Source organism: Peromyscus californicus, unplaced genomic scaffold (assembly GCF_007827085.1).
Source record: "Peromyscus californicus insignis strain IS unplaced genomic scaffold, ASM782708v3 Scaffold_1__1_contigs__length_55948999, whole genome shotgun sequence".
NCBI lineage: Eukaryota > Metazoa > Chordata > Mammalia > Rodentia > Cricetidae > Peromyscus > Peromyscus californicus.
Genome location: NW_026294492.1, coordinates 52,748,364 through 52,767,886, shown reverse-complemented (window position 1 = coordinate 52,767,886; position 19,523 = coordinate 52,748,364). Strand labels below are relative to the sequence as shown.

The 19,523-nt window shown below is 41.3% G+C and overlaps 1 protein-coding gene across 1 annotated transcript in view; it reads right to left on the bottom strand.

Annotated features, from left to right (window-relative positions):
* Positions 1-14,423, bottom strand: part of LOC128115866 (zinc finger protein 709-like) — a 45,435-nt gene extending 31,012 nt beyond the window's left edge. Inside the window, exon 1 of the mRNA XM_052746997.1 lies at positions 14,295-14,423. Coding sequence (XP_052602957.1) covers positions 14,295-14,297 — 3 coding nt within the window. The 5' untranslated portion in view covers positions 14,298-14,423. The remainder of the gene's footprint in view (positions 1-14,294) is intronic.
* Between the last annotated feature and the right edge of the window lie 5,100 nt (positions 14,424-19,523).

Sequence of the window (19,523 nt, the reverse complement as noted above, 5' to 3'; positions counted from 1 at the left end):
CTAATCGTACAACAGCAAGACCTGAGCCTTCCAACAAAACTGAAGCACAAGAAAATGGCCTTAAAAATAACTTTATGAAGATGATAGAGTCCCTTAAAGAGGAAATGAAAAATTCTCTTAAAGAATACAAGGAAAACAAAAAACTTGAAAGAAATCAAAGAATCCCTTAAACAAAGCCAAGAAAATCAATTAAAGAGGTAAAGGAAATGGTTCAAGCTTGAAAGTTGAAATTAAAGCAATAAAGAAAACACAAACCACTGGACAAGAGGTGAGTGCCTGGGCTCAGCCTAGACCCCTACCCTGGGCACCAGCCACTCAGGGAAGACCTGCCCAACTTGACCCCAGGTTCTGGCCACCAGGCAGGTTCCCTTTTACCCCCACCCCTACCGGGAAAGCTCCCCTTTTCCAAGACCCCCGACAGACCCTGCAATCTCCATTCCCAGCCCCACGCCCATCATCGACCGAGACCCCAGCCACTTCCTGAGATTTAGAGACCAGCCCCCAGCTCCCATTCTGCCCCGGACTTCCCTTATGGACAAGAGGTGAGTGCCTGGGTTCAGCCTAGACCCCATCTCTGGGCACCAGCCACTCTGGGCAGGACTTGGCCCCAGGATCTGGCCACTGGGCAGGTTCCCTTCTAGCCTTACCTGGAAGGCTCCCCTTCTCCAAGACTCCCGGCAGACCCTGCAATCTCCACGCCCTGCCCCCATGCCTATCCGCCTGAGTCCCCAGCCACTTCCTAAGACTTAGAGACCAGCCCCCAGCACCCATCCTGCCCCGGACTTCCCGTCTGGACAAGAACTCCCATCCTGCCCTGGACTTCCCATCTGGACAAGAGCTCCCATCCTGCCCCGGACTTCCCATCTGGACAAGAGCCACCATCCTGTCCCGGAGTTCCCATCTGGACAAGAGAGCTCCCATCTGGACAAGAGAGAGAGACTTCCTGAATCTGTCAGCTCTGTCTGGACCAAGTGCGCTGATAAGACCAAGAACAAACCACAAGGAGATGGGCAGACGTCAAGGCAGAAGTACATACAACAAAATGAAGAGCAAAACAGCATCACCAGAACCTAGTCCTCCTCCAACATCTAGACCTGAACGTCAAAAATTGGAAGAAGCACAAGAAAACAGCCTTATGAATAACATCATGAAGAAGGTAGAGGCTTATATAGAGGAAAAGACAAACAAAAAATGGGAAGAACACTATAAAAAAAAAACTAGAGAAAAGGAAAATAAAGTAGAAGAAAACAATAAAGCCCTGAAAGAAAATCACGAAAAAGCAATGAAACAGATGAAGGAAACAGTCCAAGACATGAAAAGGGAAATAGAAAAAATGAAGAAGACACAAACAGAGGGAATACTGGAAATAGAAAATCTGAGTAAACGTTCGGGAACTTCAGATGCAAGTATAACCAACAGAATGCAAGAGATGGAAGAGAGGATCTCTGGTGCTGAAGATACGGTAGAAGAAAAAGATTCATCACTCAAAGAAAACACTAAAGCCAACAAAGTCATGAGCCAAAATGTCCAAGAAATTTGGGATATCATGAAAAGACCAAACCTATGAATAATAGGGATAGAAGAAGGAGAAGAATACCAACTCAAAGGCACAGAAAATATATTCAACAAGATCATAGAAGAAAACTTTCCCAACTTAAAGAAGGAAATGCCTATGAAGATACAAGAAGCCTACGGAACACCAAACAGACTAGACCCCCCCAAAAAGGCCCGTCGCCACATAATAATTAACAACTAAACGTACAGAATAAAGAAAGAATATTAAGAGCAGCTAAGGAGAAAGGCCAAGTGACTTATAAAGGCAAACCCATCAGAATAACACCCGATTTCTCAATGGAGACTTTGAAAGCCAGAAGGACCTGGACAGATGTAATGCAGACACTAAGAAACCATGGATGCCAGCCTAGACTAATACATCCAGCATAACTTTCAATCATCATAGAGTGAACAAGACATTCCAAGACAAAGCCAGATTTAAACAATACTTATCCACAAACCCAGCCCTACAGAAAGCACTAGAAGGAAAATTCTAACCTAAGGAAGTCAGATACACCCTCGAAAACACAGGCAATAGATAAAGCCACAGCAGTAAACCCCAAAGAAGAGAAGTACACACACACTACCACCAAAAAATAACGGGAATGAACAATCACTGGTCATTAATACCCCTTAATATCAATGGACTTAATTCACCTATAAAAACACATAGGCATACAGAATAAATACGAAAGCCAGACCCATCTTTCTGCTGCATACAAGAAACACACCTCAAATTCAAAGATAGACACTACCTAAGAATAAAAGGCTGGGAAAAGACTTTCCAATCAAACAGTCTTAAGAAACAAGCAGGTGTAGCCATCCTGATATCCAGCAAAATAGACTTCAAACTAAAATCAATCAAAAGAGATCAAGAAGGGCATCACATATTCATCACAGGAAAGATCCACCAAGATGAAGTTTCAATTCTGAACATCTATGCCCCAAACACAAGGGCACCCACATATGTAAAAGAAACATTACTAAAGCTTAAACCACATATAAAACCCCACACATTAATAGTGGGAGACTTCAACACCCCACTTTCACCACTGGACAGATCTCCCAAATCGAAACTTAACAGAGAAATAAAGGACTTAACTGATGTCATGACTCAAATGGACTTAATCGATATCTACAGAACATTCCATCCTAACAAAACAGAATATACCTTCTTCTCAGCACCCCATGGAACCTTCTCTAAAATCAACCACATACTTGGCCACAAAGCAAATCTCAACAGATACAAAACAAGTGGAATAACCTCCTGTGTTCTGTCAGACCATCATGATTTAAAGTTAGATTTCAACAACAACAAAAACTACAGAAAGCCTACAATCTCATGGAAACTGAGTAATGCTCAACTGAATCACCAATGGGTTAAGGAAGAAGTAAAGAAATTAAAGACTTCCTAGAGCTCAACAAAAATGAAGACACTACATACCCAAACTTATGGGACATTATGAAAGCAGTGCTAAGAGGGAAATTCATAGCACTAAATGCTCACATAAAGAAGTTGGAGAAATCTCACACTAGTGACTTAACAGCACACCTGAAAGCTCTAGAACAAGAAGAAACAAAGCCTCCCAGGAAGAATAGATGACAGGAAATTATCGCATTGAGAGCTGAAATCAATAAAACAGAAACAAAGAGAACACAAAAAATTAATGAAACAAAGAGTTGGTTCTTTGAGAAAACCAACAAGATAGACAAGCCTCTATCCAAACTAACCAAAAGACAGAGAGAGAGCATCCAAATTAACAAAATCAGAAATGAAAAGGGGGACATAACAACAGACATTGAGGAAATCCAGAGAATCATCTACTCCACAAAACTGGAAAATCTAAAAGAAATGGATAATTTTCTGGATAGGTACCACATACCTAAGTTAAATCAAGACCAGATAAACTATTTAAATAGTCCAATAACCCCTAAGGAAATAGAAACAGTCATTAAAAGTCTCCCAAGCAAAAAAAGCCCAGGACCAGATGGTTTCAGTGCTGAATTTTACCAGATCTTCAAAGAAGAGTTAATACCAATACTCTCTAAATTGTTCCACACAATAGAAACAGAAGGAACATTACCAAACTCCTTCTATGAGGCTACAATTACCCTGATTCCTAAACCAAACAAGGATACAACAAAGAAAGAGAACTACAGACAGATCTCCCTCATGAACATTGATGCAAAAATACTCAAAAAATACTGGCAAACAGACTCCAAGAACACATCAAAACAATTATCCACCATGATCAAGTAGGATTCATCCCAGGGATGCAAGGTTGGTTCAACATACGAAAGTCTGTCAATGTAATACACCATATAAACAAACTCAAAGAAAAAAAACCACATGATCATCTCACTAGATGCAGAAAAGGCATTTGACAAAATCCAACACCCCTTCATGATAAAGGTCTTGGAGCGATCAGGAATACAGGGAACATACCTAAATATAATAAAGGCAATTTACAGCAAGCCAACAGCCAACATCAAATTAAATGGAGAGAAACTCAGAGCAATTCCACTAAAATCAGGAACAAGGCAAAACTGTCTGCTCTCACCATACTTATTCAATATAGTACTTGAAGTTCTAGCCAGAGCAATAAGACAACATAAGGAGATTAAGGGGATACAAATTGGAAAGGAAGAAGTCAAGTTTTCCCTATTTGCAAATGACATGATAGTATACTTGAGTGACCTCAAAGATTCCACCAAGGAACTGATACAGCTTATAAACACCTTCAGCAACATAGCAGGATACAAGATCAACGCAAAAAAATCAGTAGCCCTCCTATATACAATTGAAAAACAGGCTGAGAAGGAAATCAGAGATACATCACCCTTTACAATAGCCACAAATGACATAAAATACCTTGGGGGTAACACTAACCATGCAAGTGAAGGACCTATATGACAAGAACTTTAAGTCCCTGAAAAAAGAAATTGAAGACGAGGTCAGAAAATGGAAAGATCTCCCATGCTCATGGATAGGCAGGACTAACATAGTAAAAATGGCAATCTTACCAAAAGCAATCTACAGATTCAATGTAATCCCCATCAAAATACCAACACAATTCTTCACAGACCTGGAAAGAATAATACTCAACTTCATATGGAAAAACAAAAAACCCAGGATAGCCAAAAGAATCCTGTACAATAAAACAACCTCTGGAGGCATCACGATCTCTGACTTCAAGCTCTACTATAGAGCTACAGTAATAAAAACAGCTTGGTACTGGCATAAAAACCAACATGTGGACCAATGGAATCGAAATGAAGACCCTGACATTAATCCACACACCTATGAACATATAATTTTTGACAAAGAAGCCAAAAGTGCACAATGGAAAAAAGAAAGCATCTTCAACAAATGGTGCTGGCATAACTGGATATCAACGTGTAGAAGGCTTCTAATAGATTCATATCTATCACTGTGCACAAAACTTAAGTCCAAGTGGATCAAAGACCTCAACATAAATCCAGCTACTCTGAACCTGCTAGAAGAGAAAGTAGGAAGTAGTCTTGAATGCATTGGCATAGGAGATCACTTCCTAAATATAACACCAGTAGCTCAGACACCAAGAGAAACAATCAATCAATGGGACCTCTTGAAACTGAGAAGCTTTTGTAGAGCAAAGGATACGGTCAACAAGGCAAAGCCACAGCCTATAGAATGGGAAAAGGTCTTCACCAACCCCACATCTGACAGAGGACTGATATCCAGATTATATAAGGAAATCAAGAAATTAGACATCAAAATGCCCAACAGTCTAATTAAGAAATGGACTATAGAACTAAACAGAGAATTCTCAACAGAGGAAACTCAAATGGCTGAAAGACATTTAAGGAATTGCTCAACATCCCTAATTATCAGGGAAATGCAAATCAAAACGTCTCTGAGATACCGCCTTATGCCTGTCAGAATGGCTAAGATCAAAAACACTGAAGACACCTTATGCTGGAGAAGATGTGGAGCTAGGGGAACTCTCCTCCACTGCTGGTGGGAATGCAAGCTTGTACAACCACTTTGGAAATCAATATGGCGCTTTCTTAGAAAACTGGGAATCAATCTCCCCCAAGATCCAGCTATACCACTCTTGAGCATATACCCAAGGAATGCTCAATCATACCACAAGGGCACTTGCTCAGCTATGTTCATATCAGCATTGTTTGTAATAGCCAGAACCTGGAAACAACCTAGATGCCCTTCAACTGAAGAATGGATAAATAAAATGTGGTATATATACACAATGGAATACTACTCAGCAGAGAAAACAATGACATCCTGAGGTTTGCAGGCAAATGGATGGATCTAGCAAAAATCATCCTGAGTGAGGTAACCCAGACTCAGAAAGACAAACATGGTATGTACTCACTCATAGGAGGATACTAGATGTGGAACAAGGATGACTGGACTGCTACTCGCATCACCAGGGAGGCTACCTGGAAAACAGGACCCCAAGAAAGACACGGGGATCGCCCAAGGACGGAGAAATGGATGAGGTCTACATGAACAGCCTGGACATGAGTGGGGGTAATGTAGGGCGAGGGTTCGAGGGAAAGAGAGCTTGGGGGAGCGGGAGATCCAAGCTGGATCAACAACAGAGAGGGAGAACAAGGAATAGGAGACCATGGTAAATGAAGACCACATGAGAATAGGAAGAAGCAAAGTGCTAGAGAGGCCCACAGAAATCCACAAAGATAAAGATACCCCCACAATAGACTGCTGGCAATGGTCGAGAGACAGCCTGAACTGACCTGCTCTGGTGATAGGATGGCCAAACACCCTAATTGTCGTGCTAGAAACCCCATCCAATGACTGAGGGAACTGGATGCAGAGATCCACGGCTAGGCCCTGGGTGGAGCTCCGGGAGTCCAATTAGTGAGAAAGAGGAGGGTTTATATGAGCGAGAATTGTTGAGACCAAGGTTGGATAAAGCACAGGGATAAATAGCCAAACGAATGGAAACACATGAACCATGAACCAATGCCTGAGGGGCCACCAACTGGATCAGGCCCTCTGAATAGGTGAGACAGTTGATTGGCTTGTTCTGTTTGGGAGGCATCCAGGCAGTGGGACCGGGTCCTGTGCTCAGTGCATGAGTTGGCTGTTTGAAACCTGGGGCTTATGCAGGGACGCTTGGCTCAGCCTGGGCAGAGGGGACTGGACCTACCTGGACTGAGTCTACGAGGTTGATCTCAATCCTCGGGGGAGGCTTTGCCCTGGAGGAGGTGGGAATGGGGGGTGTGCTAGGGGGAAGGGGAGGGGGCGGGAGAGGGGAGAACAAGGGAATCCATGGCTCATATGTAGAACCAAATTATATTGCAAAATTAAAAAAAAATTAAATTAAAAAAAAGAAAAAACAAACCAAGGGAATTTGGAAATGGAAAATCTGTGTATGTGAACAAGAACTACAGATGCAAGCATCACCAACAGAATACAAGAGATGGAAGAGAGAATCTCAGGTGTTGAAGATATGCTAGGGGAAATAGATTCTTCAGTCAAAGAAAATGTTAAATCCCATAAATTCTGAACTCAAAATATCCAGGAAATCTGGGACACCATGAAAAGACCAAACCTAAGAATAATAGGGATAGAAGAAAGAGAAGAATACTAGCTCAAAGGTACAGAAAACATATTCAAGAAAATTATAGGAGAAAACTTTTCTAATCTCAAGAAAAACATGCCTATAAAGGTACAAGAAGCTTAAAGAACACAAAATAGGCTGAACCAAAAAAAAATCTCTTGCCACATAATAATCAAAACACTAAACATATAGAATAAAGAAAGAATATTAAAAGCAACAACCAGAAAAGGTCAAGTAAAGTATAAAGGCAGACCTCTCAGAATTACACCCTACTTCTCAAAGGAGACTCTAAAAGCCAGAAGGTCCTGGACAGACATTCTGCAGACAGGAAGAGATCATGGATGTCAACATACACTACTATACCCAGCAAAACCTTCCATCACCATGGATGGAGAAAACAAGATATTTCATGACAAAACCAGATATAAACAATACCTATCCATAAATTCAGCCCTATAGAAAATACCAGAAGGAAAACTCCAACCCAAGGAAGTTAGTTGCCCCCAAGAAAGCAAAGGAAATAGATAACTACATATCAGCAAAACACAAAAGGAAGGAAACACACACACAGGGACAAACCTATGCAAATGCATGCATGCATGCAATGCCACCACCACCACCACCACCACCACCTCCACCACCACCACCATCACCACCACCACCACCACCACCACCACCACCACCACCACCACCACCACCAAAACCAAACCCAAAAAATAACAGGAATTAACAATCACTGGTGATTAATATGTCTAAATATCAATGGACTCAATTCAACCATAAAAAGACACAGGTTAACAGAACGGATATGAAAACAGGATCCATCCTTCTCCTGCACACAAGAAACACACCTCAGCTTCAAAGATAGACATTATCTCAGAATAAAGGGTTGGGAAAAGATTTTTCCAATCAAATGGACCTAAGAAGCAAACTTGTATAGCTATCCTAATAGCTAACAAAATAGACTTCAAATCAAAAGAAACACAGGACACTGCATATTCATCAAAGGAAAAATCCATCAAGATGAAGTCTTAATTCTGAATATCTATGCCCCAAAACATAAGGGGGCCCACATTTGTAAAAGATACATTACTAAAGCTTAAATCACACATCAAAACCCACACATTAATAATGGGAGACTATATCACCCCACTCTCACCAATGGACAGGTTTGCCAGACAGAAACTTAACAGAAAAACAAAGGAACTAATAGATGCTATGATTGAAGTAGACTTAAGACACCTAAAGAACATTTCACCCAAACACAAAAGTATATACCTTCTCAGCAACTCATGGACCTTTCTCGAAAACTGGCCACATACAAAATCTCAACAGATACAAAAAAAAAAAATAGATCTTATTGGATCACCCTGGGTTAAAGTTGGAGATCAACAACAACACAAACTACAGACAAATTTCAAACTCATGGAAACTTAATAACTCTCAACTGAATTACCAACGGGTCAAGGAAGAAATAAAGAAAGAAATAACAGACTTCCTAGAATTCAATGAGACTGAATCCACATCATATCCAAATTTATGAGACACTGTGAAAGCAGTGCTAAGAGCAAAGTTTATAGCACTAAGGGCCTACATAAATAATTTGGAGAAATCTCACACTAATTACTTAAAGCACATCTAAAATTCTAGAACAAAAAGAAGTAAATTCACCCAAGAGAAGTAGATGGGAGGAAATAATCAAACCCTGGGTTGAAATCAATAAAATAGAAACAAAGAGAACAATACAAAAAAAATGACAGAAAGTTGGTTCTATGAGAAAATCAACAAGATAGACAAACCCTTTATCCAAACTAACCAAAACACAGAGAGAAAATACCCAAATTAACAAAATTAGAAATGAAAATGGGGACAAAACAGACACAGGAAATCCAGAGCATCTTTAAGTCATACTTAAAATACCTAGACTTCACAAAATTCAAAAATCTAAAAGAAATAGACAATTTTCTGGATAGGGAGCATGTAACAAAATTAAATCAAGACCAGATAAACAATTTAAATAGACCTATAACCCCTAAGGAAATGGAAGCAATCATTAAAAGTCTCCCAACCAAAGAAGACAAGGGCCAGATGGTTTCAGTGCAGAATTCTATCAGAATTTCAAAGAGGAGCTAATACCAACATTCCTCAAACTGTTCCATACAATAGAAACAGAAGGAACATTGCCAAATTCTTTCAATGAGGCTATAGTTACCATGATACCCAAACCACAAAAAGATATAACAAAGAAAGGGAATTACAGACCAGTCTCTCTCATGAACACTGATGCAAAAATACTCAATAAAATACTGGCAATCTGAATGCAAGATCATATATTAAAAAAATCATCCACCACTATCAAGTAAGCTTCATCTCAGAAGTGCAGGGATGGTTCTCATATGCAAATCTGTCAGTGTAATACATCATATAAATAAATTGACAGAAAAGAACCACATGATTATCTCATTAGATGCTGAAAAAATTTTTTGACAAGATATAACACCCCTTAATAATAAAGGTCTTGGAGAGATCAGGAATACAAGGAACATTCCTAAACATAATAAAAGCAATATACAGCAAGCTGACAGCCAACATTAAATTAAATGGACATAAACTCAAAGCAATTCCATAAAAATCAGGAACAAGACAAGGTTGTCCACTCTCTCCATATTTATTCAATATAGTATTTGAAGTTACTAGCTAGAGCAATAAAAACAAATGGTGATCAAGGGGATACAAATTGGAAGGGAAGAATTAGAACTTTTGCTATTTGCAGATGATATGATAGTATACATAAGTGACCTCAAAAATACTACCAGGGAACTACTACAGCAGATAAACACCTTCAGTAACATGGCTGGATTCAAGATTATGTAAAAAAAGAAAATCAGTAGCCCTCTTATATACAAATGGTAAACTGGCTGATAAAGAAATCAGAGAAACAACACCCTTTACAACAGCCACAAATAATATAAAATATCTTGGGGTAACTCTAACCAAACAAGTGAAAGTCCTGTATGAAAAGAACTTTAAGTCTTTAAAGAAAGAAACCGGAGAAGATATCAGAAAATGGAAAGATCTCCCATGCTCATGCATTGGTAGGATTAACATAGTAAAAATGGCAATCTTATCAAAAGAAATCTACAGATTCAATGCAATTACCATCAAAATTCCAACACAATTCTTCACAGACTTCAAAAGAACAATACTCAACTTCATAAGGAAAAAAAAATATCCAGGATAGCTAACGCAATCTTGTACAATAAAGGAGCTTCCAGAGGTATCATGATCTCTCACTTCAAGCAAAAACAGCATGGTATTGGCATAAAAACAAAAACCAAACACGTGGATCTATGGAATCAAATTGAAGACCCTGAGGTAAATCCATACACCTGGGAACACCTAATTTTGAAAGAGAAGCCAAAATTATACAATGGAAAAAAGAAAGCACCTTCAACAAATGGTGCTGGCATAACTGGATGTCAGCATGAAGAAGAATGCAAATAGATCTATTGCCCTGCAAAAAACTCAACTCCAAGTGGATCAAAGACCTCAACATAAATCCAGTTACACTGCGGCTGATAGAAGAGAAAGTGGGAAGTAGCCTTGATCGCATTGGCAGAGGAGACTACTTCCTGAATATAACACCAGTAGTACAGACACTGAGAGCAACAATGAATAGATGGGACCACCTGAAACAGAGATGTCTCTGTAAAGCAAAGGACACTTGTCAATAAGACAAAATGGCAGCCTACAGAATGGGAAAAGATCTTTACTAAGCCCATATCAGAGGGTGGATCTCCAAAATATATAAAGAACTCAAGAAACTAGAGACATCAAAATACCAAATTATCCAATGAAAAATGGGGTACAGATTTAAACAGAGAATTCTCAACAGAAGAATCTCAAATGGCTGAGATCTACTTAAAGAATTGTTCAACATACTTAGGCATCAGGGAGCTGCAAATCAAAATGACTGAGACACCATGATACATCTGTCAAAATGGCTAAGATAAAAACACTAGTGACAGCTTATGTTGGAGAGAATGTGGAGTAAAGGAAACACTCTTCCATTGCTGCTGGTGGGAGTGCAAACTTCTACAGCCACTTTGGAAACTGGTATAGTGGTTTATCAGAAATCTGTGAATCAATTTACAAGACCCAGCTATACTAATCTTGCGCATATATCCAAAAGATGCTCAATCATACCACAAGGGCATTTGTTCAACTATATTCACAGAGCATTATTCATAATAGCCAGAACCTGAAACAACCTAGATGCCCCTCAACTGAAGAATAGATAAAGAAAATGTAGCACATTTACAAAATGGAGTATTACTCAGCTGTAAAAAAACAATGACAGCATGAAATTTGCAGGAAAATGAATGGAACTAGAAAAAAAATCATCCTGAGTGAGGTAACCCAGACCTAGACCAAAAACAGGGTATGTACTAACTCCTAAGTGGATACTAGCTGTAAAGTAAAGGATAACCAGGTTACAATCCACAGCCCCAGAGCAGCTAGGTAACAAGGAGGACTCAAAGAAAGGTTCAAGGATTTCCTTGAGAAGAGAAAATAGAAAGAGATCTCCTGGGTAAACTGAGGGGGGTGGAGGTGCAGGAATATGAGGAATCAGGTTGGGTGTGTTGGGAGTGGGACGGATGGGGAGAATAATGAAAGAGTTATCTTGATGGGGGGCACTTTGGGATTTGGGAGAAATCTCATGCCAGGTAATCTCCCAGGAATCCATAGGATGACACCAGCTAAGACTCCTAGCAATAGTGGATAGGGTGCCTGAACTGGCCTTCTCCTGTAATCAGATTGGTGACTATCTTAATTATCATCAGAAAGCCTTTATCCAGTAACTGATGGAAGCAAATTCAGAGATCTACAGGCAAGCACTGGGCCGAGCTCCAGGACTCCTGTGGAAAAGAGAGAGGAAGGAAATTATGAGGTGTGTGTGTGTGTGTGTGTGTGTGTGTGTGTGTGTGTGTGTGTGAAGGTCATGATGGAGGAACCCACAGAGCCAGCTGACCTGGGCTCCTGGGAGCTCCTCGTATCTGGATAGGCAGCTAGGAAGCCTGCTTGGGACCAACCTAGGCCCTCTGCATGTGTGTGACAGTTGTGTAGCTTGGTCTGCTTGTGGGGTTCCTGGCAGTGGGATTAGGACCTGTCCCTGGTGCTTGAGCTGGCTTTGGGAGCCCATTCCTGATGCTGGGTTGCCTTGCCCAACCTTCATGCAGGGGCAGGAGCTTGGTCATGCCTCAATTTGATGTGCCGTGTTTTGTAGACTCTATCCCATAGAGGCCTGCCCCTTTCTGCATGGAGACAGAGGAGGAGTGGATGGGGGAAGAGTAGAAGGGAGGTGGGGATAGGGAACAGGAGGGTAGGAGGGAATGGGAAACTGGTTGGTATGTAAAATAAATGAAAAAAATTAATAAAAAAAAAGAAAAAGCAAATGAAAGCTAAAAAAGAAGCATGCAATGTACATCATACATTTACTTGAGATAGAAGGCAATTTTTTCTTTTAACCCATCAGCTTATAATAGTTTATGTAAATGATACATATATGTTATAAATATGGCCAGGAATAGTAGCTTAGGCCTTTAATCCTAGACCTCAGGAGGCAGAGGGAGATGGATCTGTGAGTTCTAGGCCAGCTATGACTACACAGTGAGACCCATATGAAGGGTTCACAACACGCCCCCACGGTTGGGCGTGTTTGCATATGCCCGGTGGACACTTCTACCTAGCCAGTTCCAGGTCAGGAAAGCCATTTCTGGGTCAGGGCGTCTCGCGTGACCAGGATCGTCTCCTGTGACCAGGATCCGTGACGTTGCATGGTTATGTAAGAGCGCACAGCTTAGCCATGTGATCTATGCACGTGGGTAGATTAGTTACGTTGACCTGTGCACGCCCAGCCTTTATAAGCCAGTGCCATATTCCCGGTTCTTTCTTCTCCACACACTTGTTTCCTACAGGCCTGAGCATTCTCCGTCCCTTTTATCTTTAATAAAACTCTTATTAGCGGATTCTGTCGTGTTTCGTGACATTTCCTTGCAGGGTAAGAGCACAGCGCCGCAACAAAACTAACACCATATATATATATATATATGGAGTAGAGTTAACAATTGTCTTTGCTCTAGGGAGACAAGTCTCTTGAATGTAATTTTTGAAGATTAATAGTGTATCATGTTAATTTATTTTTTCTCACATAGAGCCTCATAATTGTTTGAATGCTTTTATGTTGATAAAAGAATCAACTTTTAAATGTTTGAAAAAGTAAAACTGTGGTTTTAAAATTAGTAATATTTAAAACTTAGATTTTTGGTTGGAGAGATGGCATAGCTGTTAAGAGAACATACTACTTTTGCAGGGAACTCAAGATTAATTTCATAACCTATAACAGGCAGAAAAGGCTTGACTCAAAAAAAACAACACCCCCCCAAAAAAAAACAAAAAACAAAACAGACAAAAAGGTACACAGACATATCTTTCTTTAAGGTTTTTTGAGATGGGCTCTCACTATGCAGCACTAGGTGACCTAGAACACACTATGTGCTGTTTCACAAAGAATAAAGATATCAATAGAATGTAAGAGAAAACTTAGAGATACAATTAATATAGAGTCAATTTTGACTCAAAAACTCAGCATGCCTGATCTTACTGACACTCATGACTGGACCACCCTGGCATCTACATGCAAATATATTAATGACACAGAATTTACGCCCTGCACAGAATTAACTGCAGACCGGTCCTACACCTGAATGTTCAGTGCCCAGTGCAGAACTTCTAGAAGACACTAGTGTGACCAGCGCTCTGTGAGTTAACAACCTGCCTTCCACCAGCAGTAACGCAAGTGGCGCATGAGGGCGCACAGCATGCTGATGTCACAATAAGAAAATATCCAGCTACAGTACCAACATCCCTGTGTTCTGTGTAGCCACAGCCGCAGCCGCCGCATATGGAAGTTACTCAGAGGCTGCAGGACGTCGGAGTTGCAGGAACAGCAGGGAACTCAGACCTCACGGGCCGCCGCGTCCGCCGGTTCCCACAGCCCCAGTGTGGCCGCGTCCGCCGGTTCCCACAGCCCCGGGACCCACACTGGCTCCCGCACCTTCTCCCCGGGTGGAAACGGCGACCCTCGCTCACCATAGCGGATTCCGAGCTCGCCCCGCTCTCCTCACAGATCCCGGCAGCTGGTCACAGCGAAGCACGCGGAACAAGAAAGTGTCCCTCAGCCCTGGAGCCGCCGAGCCAGAAGAATTATGGACCGGAAATGCCCACCCTATTCTGACTGGGAGGCCCTGATTGGCTAATGTGTCCTGAGTGACAGGAACAGCTCCCCTAGGGACAGAGTACCGGAAGGGACACAGCACAGTGGTTCCCAGCCCTGGCTTCCACTGCAGACACAGAGCTGTCCCAGACTGGCTGAGATTGGCTTTGCTGCAAAACTTGGAACTGGACTGTAAGGTCGTCCCTGCACCTTTCCTGCAGTCAGTAGGCACTTCTTCGTCCCGGACACAGGATGTTAGGTCTCAAACCAGGGACAAAGGGCTGAGGTGCCTAATTAACATAACCAAGCAAGACGTTTTCTGCCAGATTCTCCCTGCATCCCTCAGCTCCTATCTGTTACAGGGTGTGGTCTATCATACCCCCTGAGCAGGCTATCCCTTTCCTGTGGATTGTGCAAGTGAGCTTCTCAGGGACCTTCTTTCTGGGCAGGTGAAATGATATTTTGCTCCTTTCTCATCCCTATTATCCTCCTAGGCCTGTGTCCCCAGCACCTGAAACGCTGACTACAGGAAATCCGGGCTGACTCAGTGATGGAGGCTTCCGCAGGTCCTGCAATCTCAGGAGAAAGTCCCTGAACTCAGGTGTTACCCAGTAGGGCCAGAGTAACTGTCAGGTCAGGCACCTCCAACCCTACCCGGAAGCCCTTCTAGCACCATGGCAGGCTGCAGAGTAGGGTGAGGGACCCCCACCATCCCACTCAGAGCGAGAAGTGTAGTACCTAGAACCTGTGCTGGGACCAGCTACCTACTGATTCACACCTCAACTCTGTCCAGCTTCTTGGGAGTTCAGGACTCATTTCTGGGGCACTAGTCAGGTTTGCTATGAGATTGAGAAAGGACAAAGAAAACCTGTCAGTTTCAGGGACAACCATACATCAGGCCAGCAATGGAAAACGTACTATGATTTTTACTTTTGTAAAACAAAAGGTTGATTAAAAAATGTACTAAAAATCTGCAATCTCTTAAACACCTATTCTGTAGAAAAGATCCATCTATAAATACAAAATTTTAGTCAACTAAACCCTACAGGATTGTGGCATTGTATTCCCCCAAATATTGTGCATGCTAATAAACTTGTCTGGTGTCAGAGACAGAACAGCCACAATATTAAACATAAAGGATAGGCAGTAGTAGCACACGCCTTTAATCCTAGCATTCCAGAGGCATAAATCCATGTGTTCAAGGATACAGACAGGCATGGTGACTCATCATGCCTTTAATCCCAGGGAGTGGTGGTAAAAAGCAGAAAGGTATATAAGGCGTGAGGACCAGAAACTAGAAGCATTTGGCTGATTAAGCATTTGGCTGGTTAAGCTTTCAGGCTTTGGAGCAACACAGTTCAGCTGAGATTCATTCTGGATGAGGACTCAGAGGCTTCCAGTCTGAGGAAACAGGATCAGCTGAGGATTTGGCAAGGTGAGATAGCTGTGGCTTGTTCTGTCTCTCTGATCTACCAGCATTGGCCCCAATAACTGGCCTCGGGTTTGATTTTATTAATAAGAACTTTTAAGATTCATGCTACACAGGATCAAAGTATTTTTACTTAATCACTCCATATTTACTAGAGAGACTCTTGATATTCTGACAACTAAATATACATATTTACTGCCTATTTTAATATGAGTCTTCAGATATACTTTTCTCTCAATTCTGCATCATTACTGAAAATTAGGTAAGCCAAATGAAGAAAAAAATGTTTTCACATCATGCTTCTATTGTTTCATTTTCTTTGTCAGGGTCTTACTCTGCCACCCTTCCTGGTCTTGAACCCATTATGCAGACCAGGCTAGGTTTGAGATCATAAAGATCAGTTTGCCTCTTCCGCAGAGTGCTAAGATTAAAGGGCTGCATCACCATGCCTGACTTGTATTAATTATTTCACATTTAGTCATTAAATAAACAGAAGCCAGGTGTGGCACACAACTGTCCTCTGTACTGAGCACACTGTGGCAGGAGAATCACTGAGATTTAGGCAAGGTTAAAAGAGAGACCCTATCTCAAAAGAGCAAATAGCAAAGCATGTGCAGGCTCTGCCATGCCAGTTTTGGGGACCATTAGTGTCAGACTTTGTCTTGGAGTCCTGTAGATGTAACCAACCGTCTTATAAAATAAGAAACACAGAGCTGATTCAGAGCTAAGAGCCTTACCCTTCCTGCTTCAGCCAAGAGAGCTCTCCAAAAGAGACCTACTTCCTGTGTGTTTGTCTTATATAGTCTTTCTGTTCTGCCTTCTCATTGGTTGTAAACCCAAACACATGACTGCCTCCTCACTGCCTTTCTGTAGAGACTTCCAGGTCTCCTATGGTTGGGATTGAGATTAAAGGCGTGTGTCTCCAATGCTGGCTGTATCCTTGAACATGCAGAGATCTACCTAGCTCTGCCTACCAAGTTCTGGGATTAAAGGCGTGCGCCACAACTGCCACACTCTTGCTATGGCTCTAATAGCTCTGACCCCTGGGCAACTTTATTTATTAACATACAATTAAAATCACATTTCAGTACAAATAAAATACCACCATAGAGTCCACATGGATCTATGGCACCTTGGCCTTTGCCCCACAGTCCACTGTCTACTTTTTAGCTTCTCTGTCTGGAATCTGTGACGATGCTGAAGCAGCAGCCAGCAGCGGTGGAAAAAATATGAAGAATCCTTGTCCAGCTGCTGTACTGCTGTACTGCACTGCTTTGTGGGAGAACTTTTATCCTGTGTCCTGCTTGCATACATTCCACTGAGGATTCTTTAAAGCTACTAACACTTGAATTGCATGTTCAGTCTGGCTCACTATATGATTTCAGCCACAGGTAATATACTTTCCCAAGGCCACTCATTTCTACCTCACCTTGGAAAATAGCAGGTGTAGTCACATGCTAATTTGGATTGCAGAAGTGGTTGAACAGTCATTGATAGCCCCTTGATGGATCAGAGGTTTGTAGTGGTATATTTGATCACACTGTGTACCCTGAGTTTTCATTTGTTTAACTATGTAAGATGTGTTGCATTTGATATGTTGTGGAATATTTTATTTAACTATGTAAATTGTTTTAGTATGTAGTGTTGCTGATTGACCCGGCCTGCTTATGTCACCTGATTGGGCTAATAAAAAATTAAATGGCCAGTACATATGCAGAGTAGGGATAAGTGGGGCTAGTGGGCAAAGAAAAAAGTGGGAAGAAAAAAGAGGAGCGAGCTAGCAGACATGGAGGAAGCAGGAAAGCAGAATGGACAGTATATAGATGAGGTAAGCGAGTCTTGGAGCAGCACATATATTTATAGAAATAGGTTAATTGAAGTTAGAAAAGCTAGATACAAACAAGCTTAAGCTAAGGCTGAGCTTTCATAACTAATAGTAAGTCTTCACGTCGTGCTCTGGGGGCTGGCAGTCTAAGAAAGCCTGCTACATTTGAAGCCCAATGTGTGGCCTGTATTTCCTTGTAGGGCCTGAAAAGGCTGAAAAAAGAAAACAAAAAAAAACCGATATGGCTTTCTAGTAGCCTGGTTCTTGTAGCATACAGAGTCAGAGTTCTGCCATAGGGCAAGCACTGGAGCAGCCAGAACATTAAGTTGAAATAGCCTGCTAAGAAAAATCACCTGCTGCAGCACAGCACCAAAATCTGGGGCGGTTAAATGTATCTCCCAGTTAAGTGCAGCTCTCTGGCCAGACCCACAAATAAGGCTGGCTCTCATGGACCTGAGGATAAGGCAGGTACCAGCCACCAGTGCCAGGTGCTAAGTGGAGCCTGGTCAGTTAAGGTTTGGCTCATGAGTTCAAAAAGACTACAGGCATGCAGTAAAGACAGGTCCAGATAGAAAAAAACCCCTCTAAACAGTTTATATTGGCATAAAATGTGCTTAAGTGCATGGAAAAGAACATAAAATGGGTATAGTCACTCAAAGAACAAATAAATAGCTTATAAATAATGTCAAGTCTTTAATGAGAGAGTAAAGTAATATAAAAGAAAATAGTCACATAAAGATGGGAAATACACAGGGATACTGGATCCTGTATGGTGGTGTGCTGACCTTGAATTTTTTAAATGCTGATGTGTGAACAACAGCTGCTGTGAGACACTGGATAGTAAAAGAGACTGCTGAATTAAACCAGTCTAGGTAGTTAAGGGACGTCTTAACTTTAAAATGGAATACGGGAAATGTATTGCGTTTTGGGAGAGATTATATTTTTGTTTCCACAGGAAATGAAAGACTGAGGATTCCACCAAAACTAATAGAAATCAGGTTTGATCAGGAGAGATCCCCTGAAAATATTGACCACTGACATAAAGAAATAAACCAAGAAAAAAAAACTACAAGGCAAGTGACATGTATGCTGATCCCTTTACATGGGAACAGCTCTGAAACTGTATGAGACATGATACATCTTGTTGGCTACAGAGTTTTCATAATGATTTGGTTATACAGTCCAAACTGACATAAACTTGACAGGTGCCTTCTGTCTGCTCAAACATAAAACAAAAAATCATTCATAACTGAACTGTGCACACCACACATTCCATACTTACATTAATGCAAGTATATGTGTTACCTTTCAACATTTGTGTGCTTTCAGAAAAAAAGGGCCAAACACCAATAAAGACAAGTAGCCCAGGTGGCCCACCCTCTCAGAATGCCCCTGTTACAGTTTCCTCAAAAATCTCTAGAACAACTTCAGGGCAGCTAGCTGAGGTGGTCCTACCTCACAGGTCACTCCAGCAAGATGTCAGATAAGCCCTTCACTTTCCCATTACACAGAGACTTGACAACAAATGTTAGAACTAGTTTTCCTGGGACTTGACCATTATCTCAATATTCACAGGGTCCCCTCAAGATACTGTTATCCTCAAATAGCAAGAAACAGTCTAGAGAACACAATGCCCTCATAACCAAGAGGTTGGGTAGGTGGGTTTTGGTCATTCTGTGGGATATGGATGTTTGTCATCATTTGGGGGAGGTATAGGAATATAGGTTAAAAAGAAAACCATTAATATCAAATACTTTACATTGGTATGATTTTGGTATATTGATACAACTTTAAAATTATTTTTGTTACACTGTTTCTACTCTTGTTTTAGGTATTATGCTCATATAGCTC